We start from the raw sequence: 12400 nt of genomic DNA, 5'->3' as shown, positions 1-12400 counted from the left end.
ATATGCCACACGAGGACTGAATACATCCAGATTGTAGCCCACTCCACATTACAAAACTGCTAGGTCCTACCCAGAGCACCTGTGTGAGTTACACTGAAGTGATTGACGTGAGAGGGCTGTGATTTATTCAGGTCTGGTTGTCAGCAGGTACGAGAAAATGCAAATTAATAGTATGATAGAAAGAGATCAAGACAAAGCTGACCCAATCCTATTTTGTTTCCTTTCTCAATAAACACTCCTCTCTGGGCATCTCTCAGTGTTCTACGTTTTGAAACGCCACTGCTCCTTGGAGCTAGGTCAGCCTCAGAAGTGACGTCTAAGGAGAAGCCATGATCATCATATATTGGTAAAAATTTGTAACTTTAGGTTACATAGACCTTAGACATTACTGAGTAGGTGCAAAAAGAAAAAAGAGAAGAAAAGATTGATTACACCAGCTTGACCTCACACTGTAAGTCTTAGCTTTGAGATTTAGCAAACTAAAAGGTTAAACATTTCCCTCAAAAGCTAAGACCAAGTGAAGAGGGAAGCTCTTCAGGACCAAAGACTCCGTTCGCAGGTGGAAGCATGGCAGTGAGAGCTGTGTTCCCAAGCAGAGGCTGTCAAAGTTTGTCCCACGAGAGGTATGGTGGATTTTGCCTCCACACACATCAACAGGAATTTTGTTTAAGCCCTTTCCCAGAGTTCTTCACCCATATCAAAAGCAGTTTCTCCTGTGCCTTTGTGAGTTCTCCATATTGCTCCCCTCCTTCTCTCGGCTGCTCGTTCTGCAACAGGCTCCAAGAAGAGATCTCCAGAGAAACCTACTTTACTTGCCCTTGAGTCACGTTTCCTAAACGTAGAGCATTGCTTGAACACCTTTTTTCTCCCCTCCTTTTTTTTCTTTGGATGTTTTATTCCAGGTAGAGGAGAAATTGTATGAGAGCCAGTTTAGCTCCTTTATTTATTGTAACGTGGTGTGCGTGCTTGGAGGTGTGTTGCCCCTGACCGAGTTGGTTGTTTTCAGCAATTCCCCACGTTTCTCCATGTGTGGCAAACGGCAGCCCAGACGGAGAATATCAGTTACCTGAAAAAGCCAAATTGGTTGCCACACTTCACCCTCTCGCGCACCGCAGATGCTAATAATATTTAGGTAGCATGAAGAGTAGAAATAGTTTGCAGCAATCTTAACAGCATTTGCTTTTTAGTACTCGGAGATTCAGAAACGCTTACAAGTAGATTTGCCCTCCTAAGCTGGTGAGCATTCTGGGTCTCTGGCCAAAATGTAAACTAGCAGTATGGCAACGCTCGCAAGAGCATTATATTCTTCGCACTGCCCGTGGTGTTACCATGGGTATCGTGCAGATTAGCTTATACAGGAGCCGGGAAGGCAGAGAACAAGGGGAGAAAAACAGGATTAAAAAAGAAAAAACGCAAAAGGTTCTTACAATTTTGAGAAAAATCTTTTAAAGTCTTTATCTGTAACAGGATTTTTTTCCCTTAATCCAAACTCTGCTAGCCTGGGGTTTGATTATATTTTTTATTTATTTTAAGTCTCACACCTAGAATATGCAATTCCTCCTCTATATTTTTTGGTGGCTCAGGTATTTTCAAACAATTTCCTTCCCCGAAGGGCTCAGACTGGAACTTCAGAATTGAAAACCTCTCCTTCACCTACCTGAAGAGTTCAGGTCTTGGTTGTGAACCAAAATATTTTGAAACAAAACTAAGGAAAGTCTTCATTTTTAAAGGAAGGAGTTACACATAGCCTTGTGGGGGAAGAGTCCAACTGCTCAGACTTGGATCCATATGGCAACAGTGAAATACTCACACACAGCAGCGTTTGGCAGCCAGCTAGACCTTCTGTAGTTGACAATTTAGAGAAGGCATTTCCTCCTTGCTAACTAAAGCCAACGCACACTCACTCCCTCCCTTCCAAAAACACTTGGATGTGTTATTGTTGCTGGTTGTTAGCTACTTGGCCTTCTTTTCAAGGGGAAAAGTCAAGGGTGAAAACTGTATAAGCATGTGGTTTTCCATTCGACTGGATCCATTACAAGAGAGGACACCCTTGTCCTTATTGACATCTAAGACAAACAGTCGGCAACTTGTTTGGTACTTTGGCATTAACTAAGCCTGATATCTTATCTTGATTCATCTTAACAGAACTTCTGGGGCCGTCAGACGAAGAAGACTCATCTCATGAAGCTTTCATTGACCAAACTTCAGAACAGGGAGGAGAGCGTGACCTGCCTGCTCCTGGTCCAGCCATCGGACCGTCAGCACAGAGCTGGTCCTGCAGGTGAGTGGCACAGGAAAGGGCACCCGGGCAACTTCTGTGTCTGTCAAAGATGTTTCGTAAGGGCAAGGAAAATCCTGTATTTCCATAACAGAAAATGGAAGGGAAGGGAGAAAAAATAACTAAAATACTTCTGAAATTTATGTTTGATATTCTGACCTTTCCTCACAACCTCAGTTGTCATCTGCATCGTGACTGTAAACACAATAAAACATTAAGACACGAAGCAGGAACTAAGTAAAACTTGGAAGCCAAAAGGACATGGCATGGACACAAAGCAATCTCCAGAAACATAGACAGTTTTTGAGCATTTAATATGCACTAGCACAACCATTTTTGAATTAAACCATTTGGGCAAATGCAGCCTTCCTTGATGAATGTGCAGAAGGGAGAAATACAGCAATGAAAATGCAGCAAATTAACAGTTACAGGTGGCAAACAGAACTTTTAAAAACCTAACATGATCTTTACAGATTTCTGTAAGCTCGTCACTAGCCTGTGATCAAAATCCCTGGGATGATCTTTTGAGAGTGCCCTTCTTCCAAAGTTGATTAAAACCTGAAACTTACCTATTATGAGAGAAACAACAGGTCTGATGACTGGGGGTTTTTTTCAATGCTTTTGTTGCTAGTGAAGCAGCACACCACCTTGCAACAGATGAAATTAGAGTGAAACAGCTCTTCTGCAAGGATTAAAAAAACATTTAATTCTCTTATTTTTCTTCATGCATTCTTGATAGAAAAGAAACAATTGCTTGTTCCCAGTGAGTCTATAGGTGCACTTATTTTTATTCTCTATGCCTACTGTATGTGGGAACATTTTTAGTAAATCTAGTGTGAGTACAACATTGAACTTTCACATTGACAAATCATCCCAACCATTTGTATATAACTATGCTGAACACTCTTCATGTGGGCAAGAAACACATTTCTTTCTCCTTCTGGACATCTGTATATTACCTAGTTTTCTGTCTTTCCTCACATAAAGAGATTGGGCTTTTGCAGTATTGGATATAATATCTATTATACCAGCTGCACACCACTAGTGAAATATTTATTTTGTATATAGCCTACAACTTTTAGGATACAGAACACTGCCTAAAGCTTTCAGGGCTATCTAATGGATTTGGAGATGGGGCCTGCTTTTAAAAATACAGTGCATAATTATTCTGTCCTAACTTTCAGGATGGAGATAGCACCGTATTGATATGGCCAAACAATAAAGACAGTAAGATCATGCTGGACACTATATTTACAGAGGACTTTCCAAGTGCTCCAATAAAAGGAGCTCCTTTAACAGAGCGCTAGAGCAGAGACTAATCCCAACATGCCTCTGATCCCAAGGTATAAACACACTATCCTCCCTTCAGCTCACCTTTTCCCTTTTGGAGGTTGATATGACTCACACATCTCTGGCAGTCCCACGTCTGCCTTCATCAGGCATCTTGGGAGAGAGACTGCAGAGTTCAACTTTACTCCTACTCCTGGGCTTCCTGGCTTGACCATGTTCACCTGCACCTGCCCAGGTGGGCCACCAAAAGTTGCTGAGCCTTACGAGTGGCTCCTTGCAATCACTGGAGCTGCGTAAACTGCTGGGATTTCCTGAGGCTTTTGTTTGCCCCTTGCCAGGTTGGTGAGTATAAAGCAAGCTCCCCACCCATGCGATCAGCTCCTCCGTCTGCTGACACCCAGTGCTTGCAGCTGACCTCCTCCAAGAGAGGCTGGAGGTTTTGGTGGCCTCTTGCAGAGCTGTGGAAGAAAACTTCTCACAGCCCCCCTGGCTAGCCATAGCAGCTTGAAGCCTGCCAACACGAATTTGAGTTTTAAAGGCACTCCCTGTGACAACACCAGCTGGCTGGGAAGGTCACCTGCTGAGGCACAGGTGACTCCGACAACCTCTTCTCTGTGCTTAAAAAAACCCACAGATGGTTACAAGCACGTAACTGTGGCTTGCGTTTTGCCTCCAGTTTCACAGAGTTTGTTTTCTACAATACGTCTGCTGCCAAGTCTGCATCAGATTTCTTCATGTGAAGAGATTTGTATAAAGAAAGACAGGTTTTCAGTGTTAGGAACCTACATAAACACAGACATTCTCAGTTCTGCAGTCGTTGTAATGTTTCATCTCTCTGGCCAAGATACTCCAGCATTACTAGAGATTTGGCTGCCTAATCTGAGACATGAGCAGAGGACACAGTTTATAATGGATAGATGGTTACGCAACACATGAGGAAATTTCTTTAAATCAATCCAACATGTGAACCCAAAATTAAATCATATTTGCTTTCTGCTGCCTCAGTGAATTCACTCAAAAAATGGCGACAACACCTTACTAAAACGCAGTGAAGTTTATGAAATCGCAGCTGTATAGTGCTTGCAGCTGAGTGTCTTGGTAGTGCACAGCAACATTATTATTCTAACTGATTTCCACATCACAAATTCATATCTGACATTTCCACTGTCCACTTCTTCCCAGCCTCCAACCACTACCTGCAGTTTCAAAATCAATAATCAGGACACATTCTCTCTCCTGTAAAGGCCCTTTGTCATTCATTAGCTTGGTCATTTTTTGTTTCATTATTGACTTTCTCCATTTCTCATGCTGTTTAACACCAGTCTTCAGTGTTTATGTATTCTGCTCACCAGTGAGATAAATGTACGTCTTGAATTGTTTCCTATTTACTTCTGAAGTCTTTCCCCTCAAGAAAAACAGAAGAAAATTCCATTTTTGTAATAGATTTACTACTCTTCTTCTCTGTTCCCTAACCCCATGCACAATACAGCCTCCTGTCTTGGCCAAGTCACTTCAGCCATGCTTTATATGTATTACTGTAGGCAACTTGTTGATTTATCTCCTCAGCATCATTTAAATCCCTGAGATACTGTCTCTGAGGACTTGATTGTAGTCTGGGGAACAAGGTTAGCCTTTAACTTTTGTTTGCTGCATCCCCTGCATGTTGGCATACCATGACTTCCTACAGCAAATGCCCTTGCTGGTGATACGACAAGAGTCAGCTCAGATCTGGGCTCTGGAGTGTTGCTCCAAGTTTAGTGTGAGGGAATGTACTGCTGCTCTCTTTCTGACCTTCCAAATGCTCGCCAGTGCCGATGGTTCATTTCTGTTGTTATCCTGCACAAGTCCTTGCTGGGTCACAGACCTGAGCTGAAGCAAACTTGAAGTTGGATCTAACTGAACAGTTGAATCTGGTTCGAGAAGAGCATTGGGCCAGATCACCTCCAGAGCTCCCTTCCAACCTAAAATCAATCTGTTCTTTGCAAATTGAGCATCAGTGTTCAGTGTCATTAATCTTGCAATAAAACCGCCATAACCTTATCTGTACAAGTTAATTGAAAGTCACACAAAGCCAGTAGCACCGCTTGTGCACTTGGCCTGCATGAATTCAAGTATTCCCAGGCTCTGCTATCTTCTGGGTAGCAGTGGTTCCCTTAATCTTTGTAAGACACCATGACGGGACTTTGCAGATGTTCAGCAAGAGTATTCACGACTGCTCTTTCTTCTTTCCCAGAGTCTTTTGTTGTCTGCCTTGGCTTTACGTCTTTGTACCAACTAGTCACACCAAACCCATGAAATCAATTAACCTACATATTACTGCATTTCTACCACTACCACCCCTGTCAGACCCAGATAATGTCCCAAATCTGCATCTCACCCAAGTTTCTGGAAGCTCATCTCCAGCACATACCCAGACTTCTTTCTTTCTTGTATTTCAACTTTGACAGAACCTTGTTTTGGGACAGCTGAGGCATATTTCATGAATTACACCTAGGCAGAAGCCCTGGGCAAGGGCCCTGTGAAGACTAGCAGAAAACATTTCTGTTTAACTTACTTAATAAACCTTGTTACTGATGCCCTTCAGGGACCCTGACATCTGCATATATGTAACAGAAGCCCAGTTTTCAGGCTGCATGATTAACAAATCACTTCAATTAACTCTTCACGTCATCATCTCCTTTGCCTAGAAACAAAAGCCATAGCCTGGGATGGAGACAGGGACAGAAAAGCTTGGAACCAAAATAATCATTCATAAAATAGTCTCAAGGGTTTATTTCCTGGAGAACTTATTCTAGGCTAAGTCTGGTTTTTCTTCTTGGCTTGACAGTCAGAAAGCAGAGAACTTAGTTTGAAACTAAAATATGTTTTACAGACAGAGAAAATTGGCTTACCTCCATGACATTTTATGAAAGTAGCAATAGTGTGGCTGTCAGAGGAGAACTGTAGTCAACTTTCCAAACTATGCACACACACACAGAGTAAGTTATGGGCAATAAAGATTTCAGGACAACACTCCAGACAGAGTCATTTTGTTTGCTGCATGATTTCTTTCACTCTAACATGAACAGGACAGTTAAATACCACCAACAGTGCACAGTCCAGTGCATAATTTTACAAGAGAAAGCTCTCATCTCTGGCTTACATTTGCTATTGGCCATTGCCATTCTCTCCTTCCAAGTGTCAGATATGTTATAATCTAGCAGTTCTTGTCCTCTCATTATTCTTGTTATCTATTTATGGAAACGTTTTGATCAGCATAACCTTTTTGCTGCCTGTAAATGAGGAAAATATTTTCAGAAGGTATGGACGCTGTTGTTCAGAGGACCAAGGTAGCATACTGATCCTCTTGGCAATGCATTAAAGGAACTGACTGGCTCCCTGTGGGACAGCTTTTTTCTGGATGAGTCAACTAGTGATTGCCTGTGACCATGCCAGAGTTTGGCACATAAGAGTCAGCACAGAGCTATGGCTGCACTCACTCCTCTGCCATTGGCATTGGTAACTGCAGTGTGGGTTTCCTCCTCAACAGTGTGTCATTCTGTTTCCTTACCATAATGCAGTGTGGGTTTAAATATCTTGCATTTGTTGGTAGAGTCAGGATGTGTGTGAAGCTGGGTTGGAGGGTTTTTTAGCTTATTATCCATTTAACTTGTCCCCATCCCCCAAACAAAAACTATTCCTATTTTAATCAGGATATCTCTTATTTTAATACCAGTGATTAGGATAGAAGGCAAAAGTATATGTCATCACAGTGATTTTTACCATAAAACTTTCCTCTTGCTTATGTACTTAAAAATACTTTTCTACTTCTCAACAAGGCTTTTATTTAAGCTCAGAAGCATGTATTTTGAATCTGTAGCATCACTGATCAAACCTCAGGAAGCGTTAAGAGAAAACTGCATGACAGTCTTTCATATCTGTATATGTTGGTTATTAAATCAGTGTAAAGAGAGAATTAGAGTTATCCCACTGCATCCCCTTTTGTGTGTCACATAATAAAAAAAACATTAAATGGATTTCCTACTCTTACTCCACTGTTTCATGCAATTAAACAAAATAAGCATTCATCACTATTATGGCACTTCTGTTTGTTCTTCCACCATCAATTATCTTTTTCAAAAGTCCTCTTTAACCAGGAAGCAAACCTGGTCTTAAAATAGCAGGAATATAGGCCAAGAAATACGGTCTGCCACAGGTCCAGGCGTAATCCTACAAGCTGTTCTATCTGTCCTAGCAATTTTCAGTTCCAAAGTAACTCTATTAAGAGGCATGCTGCAGGGATGTGGCAATGTGGTGTAGGAAATTCATCGCAGAAGTGGGATCTGGCAGGTCAGCAGTGCCAATCCTGCCCTGTTGCTGCAGCCTCCCTTCTCATTCTTTGCCATTGCTTAGCCCGGGTGAAGGCAACAGGAGCTTCACGTGCATCGAGAATGTGACAGTGGGCAAATATGTGTGGCTCTGTGCAAAGATGCACTCTCAATTTCTACATCTGTAAAATGGAGATAATATGTTACCAACTTCAAAGGGGTGTTGGGCAAATTAATTAGTCAGTGTACGTACAGCACCTTGAAAATACAAAATTAACTCTTATTAGCCCATAAGTACTCAAGATGCATCGAGGTGTGCTCTGTGGCCTCTTGATTCCAGACAAAGGTCCTCTTGATTAAATTAGATTGCTAACGTATTAACACATTAGCACACTTGAAGAAAGAAAAGTTTGAAAAAGCAATTTGGCTTCGTCACATGAGCAGCGTGTATACTTAATGGAAATTTTTCCAGCATTCACAAAACAAAGAAAAATCAATAAAATGTCTGCCAACTGTTCCACTGAAAACATTTTATAATCTATAGCGCCGAGAATCCCCAGCCAAGATAAACCAGTGTTGCTGACAGAAAATACTGACAATTATTTTACATTGATTCAACTTGGCCCAGCCCAGACTGACCTTGTTTATTCATTTCAGTCTCTTAATTCATATTAACTTGGCATCAAATTAGGACATGTGGCATGTGGGCTGAAGACCCATTTCTGTATCTTAGACTCAGAGAAATGTAGTGCATTGAGTACTTCCACTGCCTTGAGCTCTTAGGTAGATTTATATGCATTAGACAGAACTGGTTAAGTTCCTTTTATCCCCGCTGGGCTTTTCATGTCTGTTGACTGTAAAACTAGAAGCTCGGTAGAGGTAACATCTTCTTCTAAGCCTTTGGATATACATGAAATCCTCCCAGTACTGGTCAATTTTAAAGACACATCCAAAGAGGATGGAGGGTTTTAAGCTCTTTTAAAACATAAAAATAGAAGGGTTATGGCAATTTGGCAGCCAAAAAAGCAATTTGCAGGTCTCAGCAGAATCCGAGGCTGTGTGTAAGAAAGCTGATCAAGACACTACAGAGGAGATAATGGGGTCGAAGAGCAGAAGAATCCCTCCGTTTTTGCAGCCAGCATAATCTGGTCTCCAATGAAGTTTCTTAGTTTCTTTTGCTGAACCAATAAAGCTTAGCGTGATGGGAGAGTTGCATTACTGCAGCTTAAAAATGTCTCGGGAAAGCTGATGAGGAGAGTTGCTTTTAGTTGCTTTACAGATGCCCAGCTGCTTGCATTAGCTATCGCCCAACTGGTAGTGTGAAGACAAAGGTACAGGGAAAATCTGAGCTTTTTCTTTAATTATTTAGGTTCTCATCAGTAATAAAGGGCTTTTTATGCCTGGAATGTATTATTTGTATTATCAAAGGCAAGCGAGATTTCACACTGTGGCAGTTAACAAATTGGGTACCACGCAAAAACGTTCACATTTTCATTCTCACAACTACACTGCTGTCACATCTGAAAGCCACCCTTGAGTAAAACACTACTTGAGTCAAACATGACTACATCCACAGAGGAAGAAAAGCCACCCAAGTGAGGACAATCCCCCCCAAAGGGGTTCCCAGTTGGCCTGGCATAAGAGGCTTGGTTTATTTTCCCTGTTCGACTCATTCTTGCCGAAGGCAAGTCCCTTGGACTTCGCTGGGCACTTGGCAGTTTGCATACGGCAGGACGAGCAGTGAGTTGGCAAGCCAGGATAGCACAAGATGACCTCCAAATTTCCAGTTCCACTGCCTTGGGAATGGATTGCCTTGCCACACACCTACGTAAGCAGAGATTAATGATGAGTGAAGAAACTGAGACTAGCAAAACCAAAAAAAAAAAAAAAAGAAAAAAAATCCATCCATGCATTTTCCGTAACACATAGCTGGTGTTCTCCTCCCTGCAGCTCCTCCGCAGCTTGGATTTCAGTGATGGAAGTGGTGTGGGAACAGGGTTTAACTGCAAAAATCACAGAAAATCAGCACCACCTTTTGGGTCTGACATCCTCCTCTCCCGACATCCGCCCGACCACCTCTATGCAGGGCTGCCACAGTGCCAGGCACCTGCTACATGTGTTGCACATCCCCAGCCTGTCCTGCTTAACAAAACTTTAATTGCTCCAGAAAACACCAGCTTTACACCGCATCTTTGAATGACAGGATGGTGCTGGAGCGACTGCAGGGCCAAATGAGTGATCCTAGTGACACTCAGTCAACAAACGTACTGGCATCTGATAAAAAAGAGCTACAGTTTGTAGCCAGGGGATTACGCAGGCTGCTGTGTACTTGAAAAGATAGAAAACAAATGAAACAGCTTTGCTCTGATATGCAGTGTCTCCCCAACTCTTCAGTCCTTGCTCCCTCCCCTCCTATCACTTCTGTTTTGTTTTCAAAGACCCACCAGCCGCAGACTGGCAGAGGACACCGAGCATAAGCCGGGAGTGGATCGTCACCCTGCCTCCCTAACAGGGAAACCCTTGTCCAGTAGTCACGAAGGTAAGTGAATGAGTCTCTCTTTCAAATATGCACAAGGGGATGAGGCTAGAAATAATGGTGATTAGTATCTTGAAAAAGAACCTGGATCTAGGAAGAAAAATAAGGCAGTGGCATTGCAGCGTGAGCTTGGTTTGCATATACCTAGCAGGGAGAGGCATGAAGACTCGGCTACCAGCTCTCGCAACGTAGAATAAATCAACTGATCATATGAATCTCCTTATCTTGCAGCGCTATTCATCATTTAACTAAGACAGGCAAAGTGTTTATTAGTTTCAGTCATTGTCGCTCTGTTATTCGGTGTGCAATGGCAGCAGCAGAGCCTCACCAGTTACATGGCTTGTGAAGCAGCATTTTACACTACTTCTGCAGGGTGTTCTGGTGTAAATGGACGCAGCCATCTTCCTTCAGCAGTGTTTGGTATCGCCATGATAGAAAAGGCATAGTGCTGCAACAGTATAATAGAGGAGTAGTCTAGCATGAGAAAGTCATGGTTAAAGATTCGTCCTGTAAAGTCAGCCAGGCAGGGATATGTAAGAGTATTTGCACAAGGGGTGAGACGAGGACTTTTATCTTCCACCTTGTCCGGGTGTCCCATCACTATACTGACAGCTATGTAGAAATTGAGCCAGTCTTCAGGCGCAGTGACACAGAAAGTCGAGGCGTAACTGCGGTTCCTATAGCCACAACTGAAATAAATAGATAGTTTCAAACAAGCCAGCTATGGGTGCGCTTCCATGTTACAGTGAAGCTGAACTAGCAGCTTGCCACCATCAAAACAAGAAGGTCCTGCTTCCCCCTCACCACCGCCTTCTGCCCATGCTCATGGGTTCACACAGGGAGCCGCCAGCATATTAACCCAACCAAAAAAATTATTTGTTTTCTTTCCCATGGGCTTTTGTCCATCCCCTGAACCAAACTGCTTTGCCTGGGGATCAGAGGACACCACAGACAACACCAAGTGAGGGGCAGAAGCACACTGCCTGCAGCAGGACTTCTTTTTGATGTTGGCAGCTGTTAATTCAGCTCAAGCTGTAACACGAAGCCTCATCCTCAAGCACCTCCAGCAGCAACCTGACAGCATACGGGCTACAAAACCCTCCTGAGACACAAGACGAGCACTCAGGCAGGCAGCCTGTAGTGAGTTCCACCACCCCGCAGCTACCCCGCTGCAGGTAGAGAGGTGTGCTGCAGCCACAGCTCTGTCACACCAGCGCATCCCACGCCTGCAATAGTTCCCCACCGAGCTGGGACGATGTGGGAACCCCGATCCATCACTGGCCTTGTGTCTCCACAGGGCCCTATCTGCAAAAATCATGGTTGCTTTAACTTGGTGTAGTGTTTGAGGGAATACACATATCCTACGTGTATAGACTTGAATAAGCAATATATTAAATATTTTAATTCATCCATTGAATAACAGGATATAAAATAGCTGTGTCCCATCAAAAAAGTGAAAGAGTTACCTAATACCATACCATTGTTTGTTTGGGTTTTTCAGCAAGTTAAACGGAGTGTAAATAACATGGTGATCTTCTCTTTTTTTTAAAGGAAATTTGAGAGCAGTTCCTTCAGAGCAGGTAACCCATTTCTGATTTATTTTTTTATTTCTGCTTATTATTATTTACTCTATTTTGCAGCTTCCTGAAACTCCCCAAGCCTGTCCCTGCAAGCTGTCTGCCTGCAGGGCTCTTGCTGAAATTGGTAGAAATGCTCCTATAACACACTGCTAGAGCAGGGCTTCGTCTGCAGCTTTGAATTGAGCACAGCGCATAAAAGTAAAAAATTATCATTATTATCCAATGCCTGTTGGATGGGACCTAAGAAAGAACTTATTGTCCTCTATCCACATTCATCTTACACAAAGTAGCCGGCGCTCGTATTGGCACTTTCAAGAGTGAGACCACAGTAAAGAGGAGTGAAGTACTACCCTATGGTTTCATGATCGCTTTAAGCTGATTTAACTGCAAGGTGCTGCCAAAAAAGGTG

At 42.8% G+C, this 12400-nt stretch overlaps 1 protein-coding gene across 1 annotated transcript in view; it reads left to right on the top strand.

Moving 5' to 3' along the window:
* WDPCP (WD repeat containing planar cell polarity effector) overlaps window positions 1–2973 on the top strand; it is a 90368-nt gene extending 87395 nt beyond the window's left edge. Inside the window, exons 14-15 of the mRNA XM_010575045.1 lie at window positions 2146–2281; window positions 2910–2973. Of these exons, the coding sequence (XP_010573347.1) occupies window positions 2146–2281; window positions 2910–2973 (200 nt within the window). The remainder of the gene's footprint in view (window positions 1–2145; window positions 2282–2909) is intronic.
* The last annotated feature ends 9427 nt before the right edge of the window (window positions 2974–12400 follow it).

Source organism: Haliaeetus leucocephalus, unplaced genomic scaffold (assembly GCF_000737465.1).
Source record: "Haliaeetus leucocephalus isolate CR32 unplaced genomic scaffold, Haliaeetus_leucocephalus-4.0 Scaffold450, whole genome shotgun sequence".
NCBI classification, from domain to species: Eukaryota; Metazoa; Chordata; class Aves; order Accipitriformes; family Accipitridae; genus Haliaeetus; species Haliaeetus leucocephalus.
Note: the sequence above shows the minus strand (reverse complement) of the source record. Positions and strands in the feature narration are given on the sequence as shown.